At 41.9% G+C, this 23,625-nt stretch overlaps 2 protein-coding genes across 10 annotated transcripts; one reads left to right on the forward strand and one right to left on the reverse strand.

Annotated features, from left to right (window-relative positions):
• Positions 1 to 498: 498 nt before the first annotated feature.
• On the reverse strand, positions 499 to 8,237 carry LOC110508714 (transmembrane protein 68). Of its 7 annotated transcripts, XM_036965892.1 has the most exons (10): positions 8,116 to 8,188; positions 5,693 to 5,757; positions 5,474 to 5,604; positions 4,385 to 4,444; positions 3,405 to 3,799; positions 2,586 to 2,753; positions 2,090 to 2,283; positions 1,812 to 1,872; positions 1,579 to 1,718; positions 499 to 1,439 (listed from the first exon to the last, which is right to left on the reverse strand). In XM_036965892.1, exons 5-10 carry the CDS (start codon positions 3,727 to 3,729, stop codon positions 1,335 to 1,337), a joined length of 993 nt encoding a protein of 330 aa, XP_036821787.1. In that variant the 5' UTR covers positions 3,730 to 3,799; positions 4,385 to 4,444; positions 5,474 to 5,604; positions 5,693 to 5,757; positions 8,116 to 8,188; the 3' UTR covers positions 499 to 1,334. The 7 variants fall into 7 exon arrangements, 6 of the variants coding, with proteins under 6 accessions (XP_036821787.1, XP_021445131.2, XP_021445133.2 ...); XM_021589456.2 differs by lacking the exons at positions 5,474 to 5,604; positions 5,693 to 5,757 and adding an exon at positions 6,700 to 6,847 and having other exon boundaries at positions 8,116 to 8,203; XM_021589458.2 differs by lacking the exons at positions 5,474 to 5,604; positions 5,693 to 5,757 and adding an exon at positions 6,700 to 6,847 and having other exon boundaries at positions 4,353 to 4,444; positions 8,116 to 8,203.
• On the forward strand, positions 8,237 to 22,880 carry tgs1 (trimethylguanosine synthase 1). 3 transcript variants are annotated; one of them, XR_005040121.1, is made up of 13 exons: positions 8,237 to 8,451; positions 8,559 to 8,623; positions 9,064 to 9,209; positions 10,289 to 10,994; positions 11,865 to 11,979; positions 14,814 to 14,900; positions 15,116 to 15,287; positions 16,265 to 16,613; positions 16,764 to 16,928; positions 19,243 to 19,386; positions 19,808 to 20,115; positions 20,603 to 20,666; positions 22,563 to 22,622. XR_005040121.1 is itself a non-coding variant. In XM_021589451.2 (13 exons), the coding sequence occupies exons 1-13, from the start codon at positions 8,339 to 8,341 to the stop codon at positions 22,674 to 22,676; spliced, it is 2,472 nt and encodes an 823-aa protein (XP_021445126.2). In that variant the 5' UTR covers positions 8,237 to 8,338; the 3' UTR covers positions 22,677 to 22,880. The 3 variants fall into 3 exon arrangements, 2 of the variants coding, with proteins under 2 accessions (XP_021445126.2, XP_021445127.2); XM_021589451.2 differs by having other exon boundaries at positions 19,808 to 20,024; positions 20,588 to 20,666; positions 22,563 to 22,880; XM_021589452.2 differs by having other exon boundaries at positions 8,294 to 8,451; positions 8,559 to 8,611; positions 19,808 to 20,024; positions 20,588 to 20,666; positions 22,563 to 22,880.
• Positions 22,881 to 23,625: the final 745 nt, after the last annotated feature.

Consider the following 23,625-nt stretch of genomic DNA (forward strand, 5'->3'; position numbering starts at 1 on the left):
AACATTTAACAAAGTATTCACAATAACCATGGAAAGTACAGCTACCATCTAGCCACACTACAAAGTACATTTCCCCTTCTCCTCCAAGAATTGTGAACAAACGGAGCAATCTCAAACAACATTCAAAACTCTGCTCATCCTGCAAGCAGAATACTTCAGTTAGCACAAAAACATTTTAGTACAGAGAAATACATTTTAGTACAGAGAAATACACTAAACGTGTTTTAGAATAGGCTACACATTAGTGAACTTTTGCACATTAGTTCAATTTGATTCACAGGCCATAAATAATTACTTGATTAAAGTCGAATCGAAACATTAAAACACTGAAAAACACTAGTGCAGAAATAGTACCGATGTTTATGGAAGAACATTTTAATAAAATTATTTTTTTTCAAAACCACTTCAAATATCTTGGAGTGTTGCTCTTATCTATGTTGCTAAATTGTTTTATACAAAGTATTGGTAATAACAGAAATGACTTGTAAACACACAAAACTCATAATAAAATATATATTTATTTTAACATTACAAATCATTTCTGTCCTGTTTCATAATGGACCTCAATAGATTTTTAAAAGGTGCATAGGCTACAACTACAGTACATACTTACATAATTCCACAATACATTTTTGGGGGGAAATTACAAAATTATTTAAATAAAATGTCAAACATTTTACCCAGGTGAAAGGAAATAAAGCTGCCCGGTCTTCATACCTATATTGCTTCTTATATAGCAATTGCTATATCGTTTCAATATTTGCAGTTATTAATCAAAATAAAGGCCTCTTAAATATAAATTGTTGGCAGTGGTGGAACTTAGAACAATGTGTGCAAATCAATTGTGGAATCAAAGTATCTACATACGTGCACAAAAAAACACTATACAATTTCAATATGCACATTTGACATTAACCAATTACGGTGTATTATACCATAACAATTTACCTTCGGTACATATTGTTTTGTGACAAAATCTGAGTGCAAAAAGCTCCTGAAAGTACACCTACAATAATAATGTATAGGTGCAGGACCTTAATTTGATCAGCCTATTGTAGGAGAAGTTTGTAGTGTATTTGAGGTTAAAAAGGCTTCTGAAGTTTGTAATTTCCACTTTGATTTTCCTTATGAAAAATTTATCAACCACTACAAAAATGTCCATTAATTATAATCTACAGGATTATTTTCCTGCTATAGGAGACTGGCTCAAATTAAGATGCACATCTGTAGTTAACCATTCAACAGATCACATGATAATACTTTCAATATGTAACAGTGTCTTAAAAAATATGTAACTGCTTCATATAACAACAAAAAAATGATATTCCTTATGGCTATTTTTCTTTATGCCTCCTGTGGAATCGCTCTAGTAGTGCTCGAAGGACATTCCCAGGAATAATTTGGTGTCTGTCAATGAGTGCTTGAACTGCTTGATTGGTCTGAAAATCAGAAAGAAAGATTAGGAAAATTCACTCTGACCCCATCTTTCCCAATCATTTGACTTTTGTGTACTCTACATTTCAGACAGTAAATAGCCATTGAATTACAGAAATGTGCCACAGTTGCATAATGTCTTACCTTTTCAGCTAACTCTGCTGCACTAATGTTAGGGTCATATGGGATGGGGTCACCTAAGTATGTACGAAACTTCACAGGAAAACCCCCATAGACGGGGGCCATCGGCACGCGGAATTTTTCATACGACCATCTGAAAAAGCCTGAGAAATAACATGTTCAAGTTCATTTATGCTCTTCTGTGAAGTTAAAAAATGTTTTGTCACACTGCAATTAAAATGAATAGTTAAGCATACTTAACCCGCCGAGAGATCGGAATCCTTCCCTGACGTTTTGAGTAAACATGGGAATTATTGGCTAAAAAAATGTAAAGACAAACATGTAAGAGGACTTCAGATAAAGTGATGCTTCTGTGTAAGAGGAAAGTGACATGCACTGTCTGTCTCCAAATGATACCCTATTACCTATAGGGCACCAGACAGCCATAGAGCTCTGGTTAAAAGTAGTCCACTGAATAGGGAATAGGGTGCCATTTGAGAACGAAGACAGAAGGAGACAAAAAAACAACATGTACCACTTTGGAATCGATAGCCACTTGTGCGAAACCCTTTCTCTTCCCCCAGAGCAGTTGATAGGCCTCGTCACTGAGGAGCGCCTCCCTCACGCCTCCAGGTGAGATGCCCAGGAGGTGGCCACTTTTCAGTGCCTTTACACACTCTTGCTGGGGCCCATGGATCACACTAAACACCTCCAACAGCAGCTTGAACCCTACAGAGAAGAATAACAGGTCAGCTTTTAGTGCTCAATTCTGCTCTTTTTTTCCACTATTCAGATATGTCCCATCAGATCTCTGATTGGTCAAAAGACCAATTACTGGAAAAAAAGAGGAGAATTGGGCTGCCTGTGTAGGCGCAGCCTTAGTAGCTCATGTTGTAAGAATGGACTAAGGCAGCTGTAGGCTATATACTGTACACATAACTGTCCAACTACATAAAGAGGGCACATAAACTGAATAAAACATCTCCACCTTTATAATTAGATACTGGGAAATGGATCTGTGAAGATTTTACCTGGAACTTTGAACAGAAAGTGATCAGCGACTGAGTGAACAATCCGTCCCTTCTGAATGATGACATTTGCCAGAAAGTAATAATAGTCGATGGGAATAGCCCCATGATAATAGACTATAAGAGCTGCTCCTTCATCTGGAATCTTCTCCATGCCATGGATTTCATATCCTGTCAAGAAAGGGAATATGGTAGCATCCACATTCATGTAGAAGCGTTTAGAAACATATTATATTCTTATTTACAATAGAAGTGACTCCAAAATGGCACAATACATTATTTACCATTCATTTCCATTTGGCACAAAATAATCTGAAACACAACCAAAACAAACAAATGCATCCAACAATTTTGCAGAGTCACAAGCTTGATGTAATCATTGCAAGTTAGGAATATGGGATCAAATGCTAAACTGTTGACTATTTCAATAGACACAAGTGAATTTGTTTTTTATTACAACACTATACTTCTCTATTCCTAAACATTAACACACTCATCATGGCTTACATTGTGGCACTGTGGCACCTAGAGGCCCCGCCTGATAACCTTAGCCTCCCTCCCGGGCAGATCTGCGACTCGTGTTAAAGCTTCAAAGATGACAACATCTGTCATCATTAGCGGTGCAGGGGATGTAAATACCTTGGCTTGACTCGCACCTTACACTCAAATTAAAGCTGACAGTCTGGACTTTAACCTCAGTCATTGTATCATTTCTAATCCAAAGTGCTGGAGTACAGAGCTAAAATAACAACACAATTGTCACTGTCCCAACACTTTTGGAGCTCACTGCATATATATATATATATATATATATATAAATACCGTGCCATATGAACCCGTGGCCATCCCACAACGTTGCCAGAGTTTTCCTAGCACCATCCCACAGGTTGTTGGAGTAGGCCTCCCTGAGCTGGTTCTTGTGTTTGTACACATGGAGAAAGAGTATGGAGAGGTAGAGGAGGATCACAATGAGGAAGGGCAGGATGAAAACAACGACCAGAGGGGTGAAAACCCAGGCCAGGTACTCCAGATAGCTCAGATAGTCTTCCAGGGGTCCTAGTCCTGACCATTCCTCAAATGCGTGAAAGATGCAGGCCACAAACTCGGCTCCATCTCTGAACATGCAGGACTCGTTCCCATCTGACATACTGCCACACAGTTAGCCTCTCCCAAAGGAAGCCAAGTCGAATAAGGATACCATCTGCCAATGGGCAGGCCTGGAGTACAGAATAGAGAGAAGAGGGCTAACAAGGTGATATTTCAGTACAGTCTAATAAATTCATATTAATATTTGTTCTGCGAAGACAGAGAGCAAACATTGTTTAAGTGGGAATCGGATAGAAAAACAACTTTGCCATACAGTATCTATGAAAACTCAAGTATTAAATGTTTTACACACCATGCTGATTCTCAAATAAACAAATCAGCATGCATTTATAAACTGAGCAATCAAGTTAGCTAGATGAAGTGCAGCTACTTTAGAAGCAACACAAATTGCAAGTAATCAAATGGTTGCATTTGTATCATCACTGAATGAATGAAAATGTATATTTTTAGGCGGCAGGTAGCCTAGCAGTTAGAGATTTGGGACAGTAACTGAAAGGTTGCTGAAGGTGAAAAATCTTTCGATGTGCTCTTGAGCAAGGCACTTAACCCTCATTTGCTCCAGGGGCGCCTTAATACTATGGCTGACCCTGTAACATAACACATTTCACTGCAACTATTTTTAAAAACATTTTAGTGATTTAGCACTTATCCAGGATGACTTACAGTTACAACATTTTGGTAGCTGTTTCACAAACCTTTCTTCTTCCAGTGTAAATAGTACTGAGGACAGATCATACCAGGCTCACATGAAACACCTGAAAGACAAAAGTAAAAGGGCAAGCCATTGACACAATCAGAGACAGAAGAGGAAGCAAGACATCCAACGCCCACATTTTTTTCTATCTAGACCAAAGGCCAGCAGATGGCGATATTGAGACGTTTCATCTTACCGTCCAAAGGGAATCCATGCAGCCGGCTATACGTGGACTGGTTCGTACATAAAACATTCTCCATTCGGGCTGCAAAAGCGTACTTTTCCTCCTTAACTGGTTTTAATGGCGATTAGGCGGGGGGGGGGGGGGGGGGGGGGGGGATATGCTTTCTTTATGAAACATCTTTTTCAACACCATGCTGTGGTGGCTAATGCTACTTCCTGACATTAGGCACAGCATTCAGACCAGGGGAGAACAACTTCCCCCCTCTCATTAAGCCACAGAGGTTCATGGCTGACCGCGCAACTGCACGCATTGTTAGCAGGAAACAGTATAGTGAATTGAAAAACTGCGATCTTTGTGGTCAATCTTCGCGTAAATAAGAAAATGTTTTGAACCAATCATGGTACCAATAATTGCTTCTAATACAGCAGATGTACTTCCTGGAACTGATTATTTAAACATCTAAAACAGAACACAGAATAAGATAAGGATATTTGAGTTGCTAATGGCAGCCTGCAGTACCCAGGTGGCCTTCAACTTGAGTTACTCGATGGGAGGGGGGTACTGAGCTAGCTCAAACTGCGTATGTTGTCTACATGAGATGCCATCTTAAAAGGTAGACTCAATGGTTGTCACGAGCAGCACCACAGATGAGAGAGATGCAAGACTTCACTCTCACACAGTATCTGCGCATGTGCACGGATACGTTTCACACTGTTCACAGCATGGTAGCCAGAGCACCAAAACAGTGGAGAAATTGAGCCCCGAGCGCCAACGTAGAGCACAGCAAAGGCATGAATTTTAAGCCCTACCCATGCACGCAATGTTCAGACCCTACCCAGGTATGATTGCTTCCGCCCAAATGTAAGGCCAGGCCCTGACCGAAACCCCAAATCAGAAATAACTTACTCTGTTAGTAAACCCATTAGCTGCTCCTCTCTGTTTATCACTCGCTCCCTGCGCACAGCTCAGTCTGCATGCGCTCCGCTGGCGGCTCTGAGTCTGTGTGTATCCATAGCAACGGCTCCACTTGGGCTGCTCTGCTCAATGAAGAGACATGAGAGCACTTAGCTGTTAGCTACTTTGTCACTAAAATCTGACAAAACTTTTTTTTTTTCATAATCTCACCTGTTTTATATTTGATGAGGTTGAGGCACCATGTTATGATCTTAATCAGATATGACTGTAGTGCGCTGTAGAGAACAAGCAAATGGCTCAGATTCAAAATGTTAGTGATCAATTTGGTGTTACCCGAGCCCGCCCGTACCCTAGTTATTGATGAGAAAAAAAACAGGCCCTACCCGGTCCTAGCCCGATGTGTAATGTCAGGGCCCGTTGGGCTCGGGTTGGGTAGCATAGCTCTATTTCAACACGCTTAATTGTTGCGGAAACTGACCCACTATAATGTTTACTTTCTGCATCTGCATCATATCGCTGAGTCTACCTTTTAACCGACTTAATTTGGTTTCAAAGAGTCTTCACAGAGGAATTAATGGTGTCGCATGATCATATAGTCATTTGTTCAGAGCAAGCGTAAAAAACAACAACAGATTGCTGCAACCTGATCGGCTGAACGCGATATGCCACATCCGGGACTAGCATTTAGCCACTCTAGCGTAGTGGTGGAAAATGGTGTTTCATAAAGAAAGTATGCATATACTCCCAGTTTGTTTTCTGCCTTCTCGCTATTTAATGAAGTTAAGGAGGAACTCAACACCTTTGCAGCCTGAATGGTGAATGTTTTATGTACGGACCGGTCCACAGTGTATATGAGCCGGTTGCATGGATTCCCTTTAGACTGTAATAATAACGCACGGCTTCTGGGCAACATCAATGCTGGCAGATCATTTTCGTAACGTTGTCAGCCAACCCTTTTATGAACTCATGCTGCCCCAGCTAGCAATGAGGAATCGACCCAGAATCGGACCTCTTCCAGGAGGCCGGGATCCTCCTGGAAGAGACTGCCCAGAATCGGCCCAGAATCGGCCCAGAATATGCTGAATATGAAGATATTCAATTGACATTGTAACGTGGTGATGTGTTATAATGTTCCTTAGCTGGTTATGTGATCACTTTGCAAGTACTACGGGCCGTTTCTGTCTACAGGAATTCAGCCAACATTGCCAGCATCTTACCAGAACCCTCCCCTAACTCGGACGACACTGGGCTAATTGTGCGTCGCCTTATGAGTCTCCTGGTCGCAGCCGGCACGGGTCCCGAACCAGCATCTGTAGCAAGCAGTTTGCACTGCGATACTCGGGAGGCTCCATCCACACTTTTTGCCTTGCAAAGTATCCAAATATTACACAGGACTCTTAAAGAATTTCATTTAAATGTTAATTGTATTTTTTTCACAGAAACAATTATAAAATATGGAAAAATAAATGAAATGTTAATTATATAAAGCAGCCCGTGTAATCATCTACCAGAGAATAGCCCCAATCGGTCCGAGTCCCAAGTAATATATACATTTGAGCCAGATAACCTCGCATCCTTTCCATAAGTAATACTGCCAAAGGCGGTCCAGACTCGGGCCATATGACGCCAGCCGAGTCTGACTCTCAGCCAGAATCGGCCCAGATCCACTGTGCTTGCTGGGGCGTCCAAAACAACTGCACAGACGATTTGCATTGCCCCCCTCCTCTTTTTACGCCGCTGCTACTCTGTTATTATCTATGCATAGTCACTTTAATAACTCTACCTACATGTACATATTACCTACATGTACATATTACCTCGACTAACCAGTGTCCCCGCACTCATTACCGGTACCCCCCTGTATATAGCCTCGCTATTGTTATTTTACTGCTGCTCTATAACTACTTGTTACTTTTATTTCTTATTTGTATTTTTCAACTGCATTGTTGGTTAGGGGCTTGTAAGTAAGCATTTCACTATAAGGTCTACTACTGTTGAGCTCCGGAAAATAGTTTGGATACGGAGTTGGATGACCGTTCCAACTCGGAAACTCGGGCCTCTTTCTAGAGCTCCGACTTCCGGACCTGAAGATCACTGATGTCAGGATTTGACCTCGTATTTTTCCGAGTTCCCATTTGTCTTGAAAGCACCATCAGCAGACCACCAAGACCCAGCTGCTATACATCAGAGAGCCACCCGGCTGGTTAAGCAGACCGAAACTGACACTTGTTCGCAATTGTAAATGGAATGAGTGAACTATTTTAATGTATCCTCCATATTTAACACAATGTGACAGTTGACTGAGCTAGTTACAACCTAACTGCTGTCTGACACCTGAGTGCTAGATATCTAAGTAGCTCCAACTTGAAATTAACTTTATACATAGACAGCCTAATAATAAAATATATATATGTTGATTTTATCGGATCAGAATTTCCCTAGATTAGCTAGCTGATTTGCAAATTACACAGTTAATATATTAGCAAGCTAGCTAGCTACTTCCTGAGATTAGCTATAATAAATTACCACAATTAGCCTTGACACGAGCAAAAGCTAATAACATCCACTGCATAGACACCAATACTAGCATTGCATAAATAACAATACAATATTGTTATGAAATCATTACATACATTTTGATCCCTTTGGTAGGTCGAGGAGAGGAAGATTCCTGATATTTTTTGTCCTGGTTTACCCGGTTCCTTATTCACCCGGTTCCTTATTCATGTGACACAACCAGGAACGGATGTCATTGTAGCCAACACGTGTGTGTATCCGGATGAACTTCGATCGCAGTGAAAGAGCCTTTCTCTATTTACATTTCCCGCTAACGTTATCTAGCTAACAAGTGTGAACATGATGATTGATCATGGAAAATGGAATGTGGTTGCCGACATTATTTTCAGCCAAAGGAGCTTGGCTGGAGATAATGGGACTATACACTGCTTGTGTTCGAGAGCTTTTGTACAGTAAGTGAGCTAGCTACCTATATAGTTACTATACAAGTACAACACACAATGTAAACTGTGTTGCATTGTTTTCACTTTGACTGTGTCCTCTTTTTCTCCCGGTGTAGGGATCGTGAGTTGTACAGATCTGACCGTAAAGCCATCACTAACTTGGCCGAAGGTGAGCTGCAAGGTAGGACATAACCAATGTAGTATACGTCATTGCACATACCTAACCCTAGTCAAGTAAAGCTCAACGACACGATGTACTTCACATCAACGGCGTTGATCAGACTAGTGTGACCGACTGGAGCTCAGACATCTCATACAAGTTTTGATCATAAGTACGGATTTCGTCATCCAGTAAGTAGCCCGCAATTACACAGGTTATTGTCCCATGTAATTGCGGGCTATGGTTACTGAAATTCATAGTTTTTGACACATCAATCATTTTGTGTGACGTGGAGCTCCAGTTTGCCACACTAGTTGCAGGTTAACTCCGTTGTTCTGTAGTATGTCTTGGAGTCGAGTTGCACTTGGCTAACCTAACCCCTCCCAATAATTGACATGCATGTTGCCAACCTTTTCTGAAACCTGAAAGTTGTCTGTAACTCAGCCTATTGTTGCACTCAGAGGCAGAGGATGAGCATGGAGAGGACCAGGCAGAAGATGAAGAGACTGAGGAGGAGGAGGATGAACCAATCGATGAAGAAGCCCAGCTTATGGCCAGAATGGGACTGCCTGTGGAGTTCATAAGCTCCTCTGCACAGAGGAAATCTGTAAGTAGTAGCAAGTAAACATTGCCTGTTTATCCTTCACCAGAGAGTCCACCTAAAAGAAAGAAGAGGTCATGTTGACAGCATGCCCAATGTTGAACGTCTATCCTTTTAAGCTTGGAAAGAGACCCTTAAACCCAGACTTGGAACCACATACCCACTCCAATGAATAGCAAGCTAGTGATTGCTCAGCAATCCTTGCAGTTAGCCTCTGTCACTGATTCCTTCCAAACCACTAATTTTTGAATTTGCAATTTCCAACTTGTATATTGTTTATGGCTGATGAGTACCGATACGTTTGATCTATTATTTATCTTCATATGACAAGGATTAAAAAGCATTTGCCAGTAGATCGTAGACTTCATGATGATGTCTGCTAGCTAAGATTTTGAAAGTAAGATGTTGACATGATCAGTCCAATTAAAGCTACGGTAGATAACGTGATTTGACATTTTATCTGTGGCCAATGACCTTGATCCTTCTTGGATGGGCACTTCTAATGTAACTCTTTGGCATCACCCAAAGGGCTTGAATTTTCTAGCTCTACACTTAGATTTGGCGGTGATGTGGTGTCCCCATGAATGGCAGAACACTGAGCCAATCACGGCGTAACTAGAGAACATTACCAACTCCTACGTTCCATATATTCCGCTGGCTGCCCCACCACCACATAATCCACTGAGCTAGGCTGAAACACGTGCATTTTGGAGCGACCTTACTCAAGAAAACAAAAAAGAGACCAAGTTTGTATGCAGCTTTATTAACTCCATTTTATTTTTTATATTGTTTGCAAACTGATTTATTCTGGTAAAGTCTTCTAAGGCAACATATAGTGACGAAGAGAAGCAGCATGTATCTAATTATAGACAAGTTGACTAACACAGTTTACCAAAATGTCAGATATTCTAAGCAGAAGCATATCTAAATCAGGCAAAAAAAAATAATCCTGCACACACACTGTCAAAAAAATCATTCTACCATTTCTGACTGTAGCCTATAGTTTATGTTCTATATTTGTGGGTTAGGGTCACTATCACATGTAGTCCTATGCTCTCTCACCTAGTGTCTTTGTCTCCTAAAAGGCGAGAAAGTTAAGGAGGAAGAATGCCAACCACTGGGAAGCAGCCCCTGAGAATCTGGATGAAGATGATCCACTCCAGTCACAGAAGGATGATCCCAGTGTTGAAAGCACTAAGCCAGCGTTTGATTGGTTTGATCTCAGTGAGAGGCCCGAAGGAGAGACAGAGGCAGAACCTCAACCCTCCCAGGCCCAGGAGGGTTGGGAAGACTACTGGAGCCAGCAGGGAGAGGGGTTGTTGTGGCAGGGCTGGTTGGAGAAGCACCCTGAGACTTCCAGCTGTCCAGCCACAGCAGAGCCCCCCTGGGACTGCCCAGGCACTAAGGAGGCATGGGATAATCACACCAGCCACACCTTTCTCTACTACTGGGAGCAGTTCAACTACTGGGCAGCCCAGGGATGGACCATAGACTACTCAAGCAGTGCACCCATTGAAACAAAGCAGCCTGGACATGAGGGTGAAGCCGAAGGAGAGCCGACTCATTGTTGTGACCCAGGGGATTTAGAGTTTGAAGGAAGGCTGGAGCAGAGTGAGGCGGGCACTAGTGAAGTGGTCGATCTGATTGGGCAGATGAGCCTTCTGTCAGAGGGAGTTGGTCAGTGTGATTTGAGCAAACAACAAGTGGACCATGTCTGTGGAAATGATGAACCTTGTGATGGTGGTAATCGTAAAAGAACTGCCTCGTCAACTAAGTCCACTGAATTAAGAGGTGAGACCTTTCATCCGCCTACAAACATGATATTTCTGTCTCTCAGTTCAGGAAACTATCCTATATCGTTGAGGAGACTGACACTATGTTGATATAGCAGTGATTCCCACAGTTCTTGCGCTCAAATCTATTAAAACCTAAATACCAGTATCGTGTTTTTTTTTTTTTCATGGCAAAATGAAAACACTAGTCAGACCTCACTCTTTGGTCCTTTCGAAAAAATGTAAAATATCAGGTGCTTTAGCTTGGAAAGTAAATATACGTGACTCTGGATGACAACATAATGATGTTTGTTTCCTTGACACAATACTAACGAGTATCGCGATACTGGTATCGTCCCGGCCCTACTAAAGATGTCATTAGAGTAGCCTATTGCACTCAGAATGGGTAGGCGATAGCAATGTCCTACACACATCCTTTTTAAAACATATATATTTTAGTCCTTGTAATTTGGGGCTTTTTCCAAACTGTAGGTGACTGTCTGAATATTTTATGCATTGTACTATCAAAAGATGTGTTCCTTTGAATGAAAGGACCATGTGACACAGGTCCATGCATTTTTAATGGTTCCTCTAGTCAGAGCGAGCAAAGAACCACTGCCTGAATCAACGGCCGTCTCCTCTCTGTGACTTTGTAGACCGTGATGGATGCTCTGTAAAAATGGAACTTTCCATCTTGTCTGTGACTGATCCCACACAACACTGCTGTCATTTCTGTTTCATAGTATTTCTGTTTTTATCTGGCTTTGTAGCATTGTTTTACACCACATGCTGACTTCTCGTTCCCCGTTTTATCCTCTTGCAAGGAAAACATGCATGTAGAATGCAATGTTGTAGGGACAAATGATGTACACTTTTTTTCCCCCTTCAGATTCCAAACAGGGCAAATGTCACCAGAAAAACAACGGATCAGGTGAGAGAAGAGCGTCTAATAGTGATGAAGATGATGAACCACCAGATGGAAGAGTCACAAAACTTAAGCGAAGGTAAGCTACATGGCAATTTATCTACATTTTCATGTCTTGCAGTATTTTACAGTATTGTCCTCTTCCTAATGTTGGCATAGCAATGTAGTAGCAAGAATAGTATAACTGGAAATCACTGTTTCAAGTGGCAAGAAAAAGTATGTGAACCCTTTGGAATTACCTGGATTTATGCATAAATTGGTCATCAAATTTGATCTGATCTTCATCTAAGTCACAACAATAGACAAACATAGTGTGCTTAAAATAATACAAATTGTATTTCTCTTGTCTATATTAAATGCATAATTTAAACAGTGTAGGTTGGAAAAAGTATGTGAACCCAAAGGCTAATGACTTCTCCAAAAGCTAATTGGAGTCATGAGTCAGCTAACCTGGGGTCCAATGAATGAGACGAGATTGGAGATGTTGGTTAGAGCTGCCTTGCCCTATAAAACACACTTACAAAATTTGAGTTTCCTATTCACAAGAAGCATTGCTTGATGTGAACCATGCCTCGAACAAAAGATCTCAGAAGACCTAATATTAAGAATTGTTGACTTGCATAAAGCTTGAAAGGCATACAAAAGTATCTCTAAAATCATTGATGTTCATCAGTCCATGGTAAGACAAATTGTCTATAAATGGAGAAAGTTCAGCACTGTTGCTACTCTCCCTATGAGTGGCTGTCCTGCAAAGATGACTGCAAGAGCACAGTGCAGAATGCTCAATGAGGTTAAGAACAATCCTAGTGTCAGCTAAAGACTTACAGAAATCTCTGGAACATGCTAGCATCTCTGTTGACGAGCCTACGATATGTAAAATAAGAATGGTGTTCATGGGAGGACACCACGGAAGAAGCCACTGCTGTCCAGAAAAAGCATTGCTGCACGTCTGAAGTTTTCAAACGTGCACCTGGATGTTCCACAGCGCTACTGGCAAAATATTCTGTGGACAGGTGAAGCTACAGTTGAGTTGTTTGGAAGGAGAACACAACACTATGTGTGGAGAGAAAAAAAGGCACAGCACACCAACATCAAAACCTCATCCCAACTGTAAAGTATGGTGGAGGGAGCATCATGATTTGGGGCTGCCTCAGGGCCTGGGCAGCTTGCTATCAGATGGAAAAATGAATTCAAGTTTATCAAGACATTTTGCAGGAGAATGTTAGGCTATATGTCCGCCAATTGAAGCGCAACAGAAGTTGGGTGATGCAACAGGACAACAACCCAAAAGACAGAAGTAAATCAACAACAGAATGACTTCAGCAGAAGAAAATACACCTTCTGGAGTGGCCCAGTCAGAGTCCTGACCTCAACCTGAATGAGATGCTGTGGCATGACCAAGAGCCGTTCACACCAGACATCCCAAGAATATTGCTGAACTGAAACAGTTTTGTAAAGAGGAATGGTCCAAAATTCCTTCTGACGGTTGTGCAGGTATGATCCGCAACTACAGAAAACATTTGGTTGAGGTTATTGCTGCCAAAGGAGAGTCAACCAATTATTAAATCCAAGGGTTCACATACTTTTTCTACCCTGGAAGGTGAATGTTTACACAGTGTTCAATAAAGACATGAAAACGTATACATTGTTTGGGTGTTATTAGTTAAGCAAACTGTGTTTGTCTATTGTTGTGACCTAGATGATCAGATCAAAATGCATGACCAATTTATGCAGAAATCCAGGTATTTCCAAAGGGGTCACATGCTGTTTCTTGCCACTGTATATGCTGACAGTGACTGAAATATTTTTCATAGGGGATTGAATTGAACTACGATTCACCTTGTAAAGGTTCCATTATTTGCTACGATTCACCTTGTAAAGGCTTCCATTGGCTACGATTCATCTTGTAAAGGCTTCCATTATTGGCTACGATTCATCTTGTAAAGGCTTCCATTGGCTACGATTCACCTTGTAAAGGCTTCCATTATTGGCTACAATTCACCTTGTAAAGGCTTCCATTATTGGCTACGATTCACCTTGTAAAGGCTTCCATTGGCTACGATTCACCTTGTAAAGGCTTCCATTATTGGCTACGATTCACCTTGCAAAGGCTCCCATTATTGGCTACGATTCACCATGTAAAGGCTTCCATTGGCTACGATTCACCTTGTAAAGGCTTCCATTATTGTCTATGATTCACCTTGTAAAGGCTTCCATTATTGTATATGATTCACCTTGTAAAGGCTTCCATTATTGTCTATGATTCACCTTGTAAAGGCTTCCATTGGCTACGATTCACCTTGTAAAGGCTTCCATTATTGGCTACGATTCACCTTGTAAAGGCTTCCATTGTCTACGATTCACCTTGTAAAGGCTTCCATTGGCTACGATTCACCTTGTAAAGGCTTCCATTATTGGCTATGATGCAGTGCATGTAAAAGTGTCAGCCAGGGGAATGAATGGAAGTGCTTATCATCAGTCTTTTCAATTTCACTTTGATCGAAGGAGATGGACATGAACAAGACACAGATTTCGATGCTTCTCCATGTTTCAATAACCAAGGATTTTGTAAATGGAATCTGTATGCAGTAAACATCACGTGATGGCCCATTCCAACCCAAAGGCTGGTACTGGGGACTGATATGTGATTTAGCCTACACAATGCTTTGTGAGACTATAACAATATTTTTCTACATGTTCCTATTTTCTTGTCTATTGCATCTCATAAACGTTCTACTGTTGGCTACACATTCCCTATATAGTGTACTACTTTTGACCAGGGCCCTCCAGTCAAAAGTGTACACTATATAGGGAATATGGTACCAATTGGAATGCAGTCTTGTTCGATCATTGTGATGGTGTGTAAGGCTAATGCTGTGTATCAATCTATCGTCTACTGATCTGTTGACCCAGTCATGAACTGGATGTGGAGGAGAACCCTCAGATGTCTGTGGATGAAGCCTGGGATAAACTGGGATTAAAGCGCAGCCACAACCCCATGTAAGTCAGCATTACTCCCTCAGACTTGGGTCTGCGTCCCAAATGGGAGCCTATTCCCTATAAAGTGCACTACTTTTGACCCAGCCTGGTCAAAAAGTAGTGCACTATACAGTATGTAGGCAATAGGGTGACATTTTGAAAATAAACCAGGTATATGTACAAACGGTTGATTGTCCTCTTAGAATATCAGTCTCTTTATGTTGTGTTTTTTTTAGGATTGAGAGCGTGCTGAAGTTTAAGCCCAGCCCCAGTCACCACCATGGAAGTAGGGCTGGGAGGAATAGGAAGCAACATGGAGGGAAGAAAGCAGCCTGCCACAACACGCACACCTTCTTTACTGAAGAGGGAGATAACACAGAGCCCAAGTTGACTAAGACCTTTCAAAAAGTAAAATTTTACAAATTATTTTCACAAACAGTACGATTACTATTGATTGCGATACTAATAGAATCACTCTCGTTTTAATACTGCACACCCACATTTCATAGCAGCTCATGACTGGATTAGCAGGTGGATGAAATGCCCTGTGGTTGACACTGGGGAGCCTTTTCAGAGAGGTCTACCTCATTTCTTACTCTGCCTCAGTCTCCACTGGCAGAGAGAGGAGAGAATGGGAGCACAGCCAATACTCCCATCCTCCCTCCCCTCCTGTCAGTGCTGGCCTCCTCTGACACACCACATCTCTCTTATGCATGCAGCTGCTGTTTCAACCAACTGAATCTATTTACAATGAGCCGCCACGCTGCACTGGTCCGAGGGTAGCCGCACTGTTTAAAGTTCACGGATCATCATTGTTTGAGTCAGTCACATTTCATTGATAAGACTGACCTTGAGGAGTAAAGGAAGAGTGTGTTCAGCTGGTCACTATGAACTCTAACATGCTTATTCAAACCATGGTAGAGAGGCTAGGAAATGCTACTGTTCTGTTTGCGGACTGTGCGGGATTGTATTATCCCAGAGCAATTGAAACTTGTCAAGGTACTGCACTTCCGAAAGGTAATGACTTAGTGTGGCCTACAGGTATAGTGCCTACAGGTATAGTGGACATCGGTGTGTTTCTACGATGTTGAGACATTATTAAGTCATGTGTCGCACTGTGAGAGGACTTAAACCAGTTAAATGCAGTGCTTTTCCATTGATCTTTGTTTTGAGCTCACTGGATTGATCTTCTGGGCAAGACTTGCAGTATTTACTGTCTGCAGCAAATGGCACCATCATCCAGCAGGCACAGTAGAAATGACTTGAGCCCTATTGAGGCCTACTTTAAAGTATGGTTTCGTTGTGATGCTTCTCTGTTCCTCTAGCGTTCATTGGCCATGCGTGTTTGTTGTATTCACGCACTCACGTGCTGCTCTTGTTTTCAGGTTCAGAGTTTCCTCCAGAGGGTTCAGAAAGACAACGGCACACACACAGCCGTCCCGGACATGTCAAAAGGCCAGTCGCATGAGCACCGGGAGCATGCCGACAAGGAGAGGCCTGCTTGTCCACAGTCAGAGGGAGAAGAAGAGAGACTGGAGGAAGAGATGAAGGAAGATAGTCCTCAACTCTGTTTGGAGTTGGACTGTACTGAGCAGCTCCCTCAACCCTCCCAGCAGAACATCTTCACCAGAGTAGAGGAAGAAGAAGATGAAGAGATTCAATTCAGAAGAGAGGTGTACTCACTGGACATACCAGACTACTTAGTTCCCAATGCACCTGAACATAATAACACAGGTTGGTTTGCCTCAGCCAGTTTAGACCTTTTTCTAACCCAGGGCTTTTTCATAAAGCGTTCATGTCCGATCTATACTTGTTGGGGTGTATTTCTTGTTTGATTGTTGAAGTCTTGTACAATTTACTACTTTTGCACTGCCTATTTCCCAGAGTCTACTGGGAAGACTGGTAAGAAGAAGAACAAGAAGACAAAGAAAAGAGGAAAGTGTGGAGTGATGCCAGCTGAGATTGCAGCGGAGCCCGAGCTGGCTAAGTACTGGGCCCAGCGCTACCGTCTCTTCTCCAGGTTCGATGAGGGCATCAAGCTGGACCACGGTGAGTCACGGAGCAAACAGAACACACACACTTTCAATTTGTTCATACAGGCTCCAGCAGAAAGGGTTAATCATATGGAGGAACTACCTGACCTCCATATTGTTGTTAATATTCCTCTAGTTTGAGAAGAACTATTCTCCTATTGTAGTCTCCCAACCACATCTATTAATGCAGCCCAAACGGAGGGTCAAATGTGATTCAGGAATGCACTTTATTCTGAAAAGGAAAGGATTTTCTCAAGGTGACTGAATGTTAAGTATTTTTCTCTGGTTGAGAAATGAATGGCTGTATGTCCAAGGTATAAGATACAGTTTTGCTGCTCCTGAAGTCTAACATCATGTTGTCAAGAGGGGAAGAGAGTCAGGGATGTGGTGGTGGGGATGTAGAGGGCACATGGATGAGCTGGCAGGCAGGGCCCACCTCTGTCTGTCTTTAGGGAGAAGTGCTGATGCCAGTGAAGCATACCTCACATTTCTCCCTCCTGCATCACATGACACCAGCAGGCTTCCTCCCTGTCTCCCAGCAGAGCAACTCTACTCTCTCTCGCCTCCTCCCTCCCGCCCGCTTCCTCGTTCCCTGCTCGTGCACATGTCCTCTCATTTAAGTGCACCAGACTATGACTCTGTTTTTAAACACGGATGCACTGATAAGAAACTAATGATTGGCACTCTGTATGCAGATTAGGTTCATTTAAGTAGAAGGACTAGTTTTCCATTTCCAACACAAAGTGTAGATCCTGTAGCAGAAACAGAAGCAACCTTGTACTCTAGAAGGACAAATATTCATAGTGATCAGGTATAAAAGCTATTTTTTTCACCTCCACTGAAATCCTCCAAATGCATCCTTTTTGATTTATCATTTTAAACATTGATTTTAACATTGGTTCAAAACGTCAAGTGGTTCTCCAACCTTTTTCTGGCAAAGAGCTTATCTGTTATCAGAGGGCCAATCTCGTCCTGCCGAATCTCTCCCTATTCTCCAAAGTAGTATGACTAATATGTTCCTCCTCGCTCCAATCAGAGATCTTTCACAGTGCATTCCGAATTCTGTTTGAAAATGAGATCAGAGCCTTCGTAACCTCTCACTTATTCATGTCAACAGAGGAGAGCCAGGTACCACACCATGGCTGAAACTCAGTCCAAATGATTTACACCTAGTCCTATCAGATTCATATGGTGTCCATTGCTCAATTAGGTACAGGAGGAAAGTCTCTATACAGCCTCATGTAGCAGTGCCTGGCTGATGATAGAGAGCAGAGTGTGAGGAGGGAGGGGTAATCTAGTATTTTGGGACTGAAGTCATATAGGTAATAAAAACTCTTTAACATGGTGTTAGAGGTTTCCTTCAGGAACAGCAATCGGTTTTGAGAATCCACTACAAACTGAATGGAATATCTCCCATCTCAGTGAACATTTAGGAAAACAAATCAAATTTATCTACGGATCCTCCCTTGAGCTCAATTGGAAAGTCCATCCATGTTTCTTTGTGAAACACCCTCTCCTCGGCCACTTTTCTCAGAACAGAGGGAGGGGTGAGGACTGTAATGAAAGAGAGTGAGGAACGTGAAGCGTTACAAGAGAAGAGTGCACTCCCAGCATTGTTTGCCTTAGCAGGTGTTTATACTCTGAGGAGGCTGTGAAAACAAGCAACTGAAAAGGAACCGGCAATGGCTGCTCGAGAATAAAGGCAGATGTCCTCCGGTCTCTCCTCACCTAGACCGGAGGACGTGGTTGGTCTATGAAGCATCCCAGCCTCGCCACATAGTCTATCAAATATACCTCTATAACCACAGCATACTTATTCAATCGTTTTTGGGTTGTCTTGTATGATATATTCAGGCTATTCTCAATATAATTGAAAATACACACACACCTACTTTATATTCCAGCAGGCCTGATATTTGCCTGCAGTAAAATGTTGTGAATGACAGCCGTTTTAAAATGTAATCGTCACTAATAGTGTTTTGGTTATTTTGGGGAATTTGCGAATGGAACTAGCATGACTTATGAGCCCACAAAAATCAATCAATTAGATATCATATTTCTGGACAAATTTGATAAATCAATAATGAACCAAAATATTTGGCATTGTTTGGACAAAACCATTTTACAGTTGACTGACCTCTGGTGGCTATGCTTTGCATTGGGGATCACCCCCCCAATCCAATAAATGATGATTTATTAAAATATGAATCAATAAATGAAACAATTCTACACTGTGTGTGTGTGTATATATAATTTTAAAATGAGAATATTAATTGCATCATTGTATTCAGTTTGTTAAAGCCTGTCTGTCTGTTTGTCTGTCTGTACAGAGGGCTGGTTCTCTGTTACCCCAGAGAAGATAGCAGAGCACATTGCCCTGAGGGTCCAGGAGAGTTTCCACTCTGAACTCATCATAGATGCCTTCTGTGGAGTGGGAGGCAATGCCATCCAGTTTGCCCTCACTGGGAAGAGGGGTATAGTAGCATCATATTTGAGCCAAGCTTCAGAGGCTCCTTTGCTTTAATATCTTATAAAATGAAGATATTTTTGGTTACTGTATCTGCCTTTGTAAATAGGGCAAGAGTATTCCTGACCCTGTGACGTGACCAGGAAAACCTCTGGGGCCATATTATATCCTATAGGTTAACAGTTGTGTCATATTGTCCTTAGTGGTTCTCCCTGTGTGTCTGACTCAAGTCTGCGTGTCTTTCCATATATAGTGCAGTTATGCGCCCTGGTCAAAAGTAGTGCACTACATAGGGAATACGGTGCCATTTGAGATGCCGTCTGTCCCTTTCCCTTCCTCCAGACATTTAAACAGATAGAGCACGTTGTCCTGCGTGGTACTCCCTGTGTGTCTGACTCTCTGTCCTCCATGTCCCTGCCCCCATGCAGTGCTAGCCATTGACATCGACCCAGTGCGTCTGGCCCTGGCACAGCACAACGCCCAGGTCTACAAGGTGGCCGAGCACATCGACTTTGTGCAGGGAGACTTCCTGCAGCTGGCACCTCGTCTGCGTGCGGACGTGGTGTTCCTCAGCCCCCCCTGGGGCGGCCCAGACTACCTCAGCGCAGACGTCTTCGATATCAAGACCATGATGGCGCCAAATGGATATCCTTTATTTCTCACAATGAAGCTGCTCTCCGGTTATTAGTCAGGCAACAGGCCAGACTCCGAGACGGACCCGGACAGAGAGGCAGAGGTACACGCAGATGGAGGCAGAGTGACAAGGCCAGCAGTTTGTTAGCTAGCTAAGGGGGAATGTGAAGACAGGAATTGTGGCTGTACTGAGAAAAAAGAAGGAACCCGCACACTGCTCTTGATAGTATCACTGCTCTTTAATAAGCTTTACATATCGACCTCACGTTCTGCCGAGTGCCGTGAAGCTTATTAAAGAGGAGTGATACTATTAAGAGCAGTGTGCGAGTTCTTTCTATTTTCTCATTTGATTCAACTGTTACCATGCACCTGTAAAAAGAGATAGCTCAGATGTGCGAGTGCCTTTTGAATTTTGAGGAACTTGGGATTTGCAGTTAGTTTTGTTTGTGGGTTGGTCTTTGCTTGCCAATCTGAGTTTGCCATCTTTTTATATTCCACTAGTATTTACATGCATTCTATTATTCTATTATGTTGTTGTAGAAGAGTTGAACACTGTTTTCCTTAACTGTTAATACTTTTGACATTTTCAGGTTGTCCAAAATGATATCTGATAATATTGTGTACTTCCTCCCACGAAATGCAGACATGGATCAGGTAGGTTATATGGACAAGTGGAGGAGTATTGGTGGTTTGCAACTCATGTTTGGATGTTGAGGCTACGATTGATTCAAGATACATTTCTATTTGTTGATATTTCAGTGTAAATTAGAGTACAGCAGTACAGTCTGAAGGCCTATAGAAGTGTGAAGTTTCTACAGGGCTCCTTTTATGGAAGAGGATCAAAGCTGCATCCCAATTCACCACCTTTATCCCAAAGTGTGTACTTGCACATTCCTCTTCATTGGATTGGTATAAGGATTGGCTAGAGGGAGTTGCCACCATTTGATAAATCCAGGCAAGAAAATGTGCAAGTGCACACTTCAGGAAAGGTTAGGACATAGTCGTAGTCAGCGCTGATGATGCCAGGCGCCTGCCTGCCCAGATGAGCCTCTACTGAGCATGTTTTGGGGAATGCCCATACTTCTCCTTTATTTACTTGGTTGCCCATCTCTGTGCTATCCCGTGGCTGTAAGTGTTCTCACTGTCTGATCAAAGGCTCCCAGAGCTGGGAAAGGCTACATAGGCCTTATGATGAATTCATTATGCCATCATGCATGTTATCAGCAGTCTAACAAAGCAGGCTGTCACCTATTTGGTAATCTATTGACTTACTTATTTAGCAGTGGCATATCTAACTATTTTGAGTGCAGGTTTACTACTACTTGCTACTATAAAGCTAAGTCCATGGTGGCTGTTATCAGTAGATAAGTATAATGAGTATAGAAGAAGCACACTCCACTCCGTATTTATTTGGTCAAGGAGGCTAAAATATTTAAATGTGGCTATATTCCCCAGGATTTGGGATTGTTTCATATGAAGCGACAGTACAGAATGTCATCTTTTTATTTTAGGGTATTTTTATACATCTGTTTTACCTGTATCTAGTCCCCCCTTTTGAAGAAGTCATAAGTATTTGGCCAAATTCACTTATAGTGTATTAAAGTAGTCAATCGTTTACTATTTGGTCCCATAGTCCTTGTACACAATGACAACATCACTTGTCACTCTACAAACTTGTTGGATGCATTCACAGCTTGTTTTGGTTGTGTTTCGAGTTATGTTTTGCCCAATAGGAACTGAATGGTGAATAATGCATTGTCACTTATTTTACGCTAGAATAGAAGATGTTTCTGAACACTTCTACATTAATGTTGATGGTACCATGGTTATGCATTAATTGTGAATGATGAGTGAGAAAGACGTAGAAAATAAAAAAGTAGTGTCACTGTCCAAATAAATACAGAGGGGAGTGTATAGAACTACATTGACCCAAGCCACCCAGTTGATCAAAATACTATTTGCGAATTGGCTAATTGCACGAGGCCCCTATTTATTTTAGTCCGAGTTAGTGAGTATTGTTGTTTTTTTGTTTCATTCTCTAGAGGGGTTTGATTGTGGTGGATCTGACTAAGGTTAGTTAAATAAAAAAAATATGTATTTAGGTCTGAGTCTGGCTCTGTTTGGCCTTTACTGTTATTGTCAGAACTGTTACTGTGGTTTAGCAAACAGGGCGGAGTTTATAGGCACCCCAATTCTGATCCTTTTTTCCACTAATTGGGCTTTTGACCAATCACATCAGGCCTTTTTCAGAGCTGATCTGATTGGTCAAAAGACCAATTAGTGAAAAGAAATCTGAATTGGGCTGCCTCTGAAGGCAGCCTCTGTAAATAATAACTTGCCAGCTTTGTGCACCGAACAACAGACAGGGATGTTGAACCATACAGTTTACTAGATTTACATACAAATCTATTACATTACTTTTCATTGAAAAACTTTCTATTATAAATCAAGGTGCTGATTTTTTTTCTCTATATAATAAATGTTCATGTCAATGACTCGGACTTGTAATTAGTATAGTAACAATGTTTTATTTTTATGGTTTGGTTCCAGATCGCCTCTCTTGCAGGGCCTGGTGGGAGAGTAGAGGTGGAACAGAACTTTCTCAACAACAAGTTAAAGACAATAACTGCATATTTTGGTAATTTGATTAAATCAGATTGCTAGTTTTATTTGACCTAATGCTAAACCTGATCTGTTTGAGGCCAGTTTTTGTTTAGTGCATGATGATGTGTAGACATCCCATCGGATGTTTTGTGTTAATAATCTGGCCATGTGGTTATACACGTTTTACTGCTTTTATTTTTCAAAAGACACATTTTGTTGCATTATCTGTTTTTGTATTAAAGCTAACTATGCCATTTTACATTGCCTGGTTCTCAACATTGTCTTTTTTTTGTGGAAATACATTCAAATGTTGTCATCTACACACTAGATATGCATAGATAGATGGGCATCAGAGTATAGCCAGCCAGCACAGAGTGGTACTTGGGTCCACAGATGGGGCTCGCTCTGTGAGCTCAGCCCCCCCGCCCCGCACAGCAGTGACCACAAACGCAACCAGACCTGCTGTCATTCTGTGGCCTGGCCAACAGTTGAGCCCCATTTTTGATTCGGCTTCAGTTGAGCTGATGTGTTGATATCCTAGTAGCTCCCTCTGTCACACTGACACCCAAGCCTGGGCCTGCCTACCGAAGGATATATCTGGATGCATATCTAAGCAGACAATCAAAATGTTTGGGGCGGCTATTCCCAAACTGGTGTACGCCAAATGAAAATGTGATTTACATTTTCAAACAGTCCATTTAGATTTTCAAAAAAATAAAAATAAATATGTAACGGCACAAAAAGCTACAGACAATGCATTCATCAATAAATACTGCTTGACGATGCATCAGTGACATGGCTGTTTCGCATACAAGCCAGTGAATTCTATGTGTTACAGCTGGATGAGTCAACAGACGTGGCAGGCCTGGCACATGTCCGTTACATTTATGTGGGGTCAATTAAGGATCATCCTCTTCTACAAACCACTGGAAACCAGGACAACAGGAGAGGATATTTTTACTGAACAGCTTTGTGACATCAAATGGACTTTGGTAGTCAAGATGTGTTT

Source organism: Oncorhynchus mykiss, chromosome 28 (assembly GCF_013265735.2).
Source record: "Oncorhynchus mykiss isolate Arlee chromosome 28, USDA_OmykA_1.1, whole genome shotgun sequence".
NCBI lineage: Eukaryota > Metazoa > Chordata > Actinopteri > Salmoniformes > Salmonidae > Oncorhynchus > Oncorhynchus mykiss.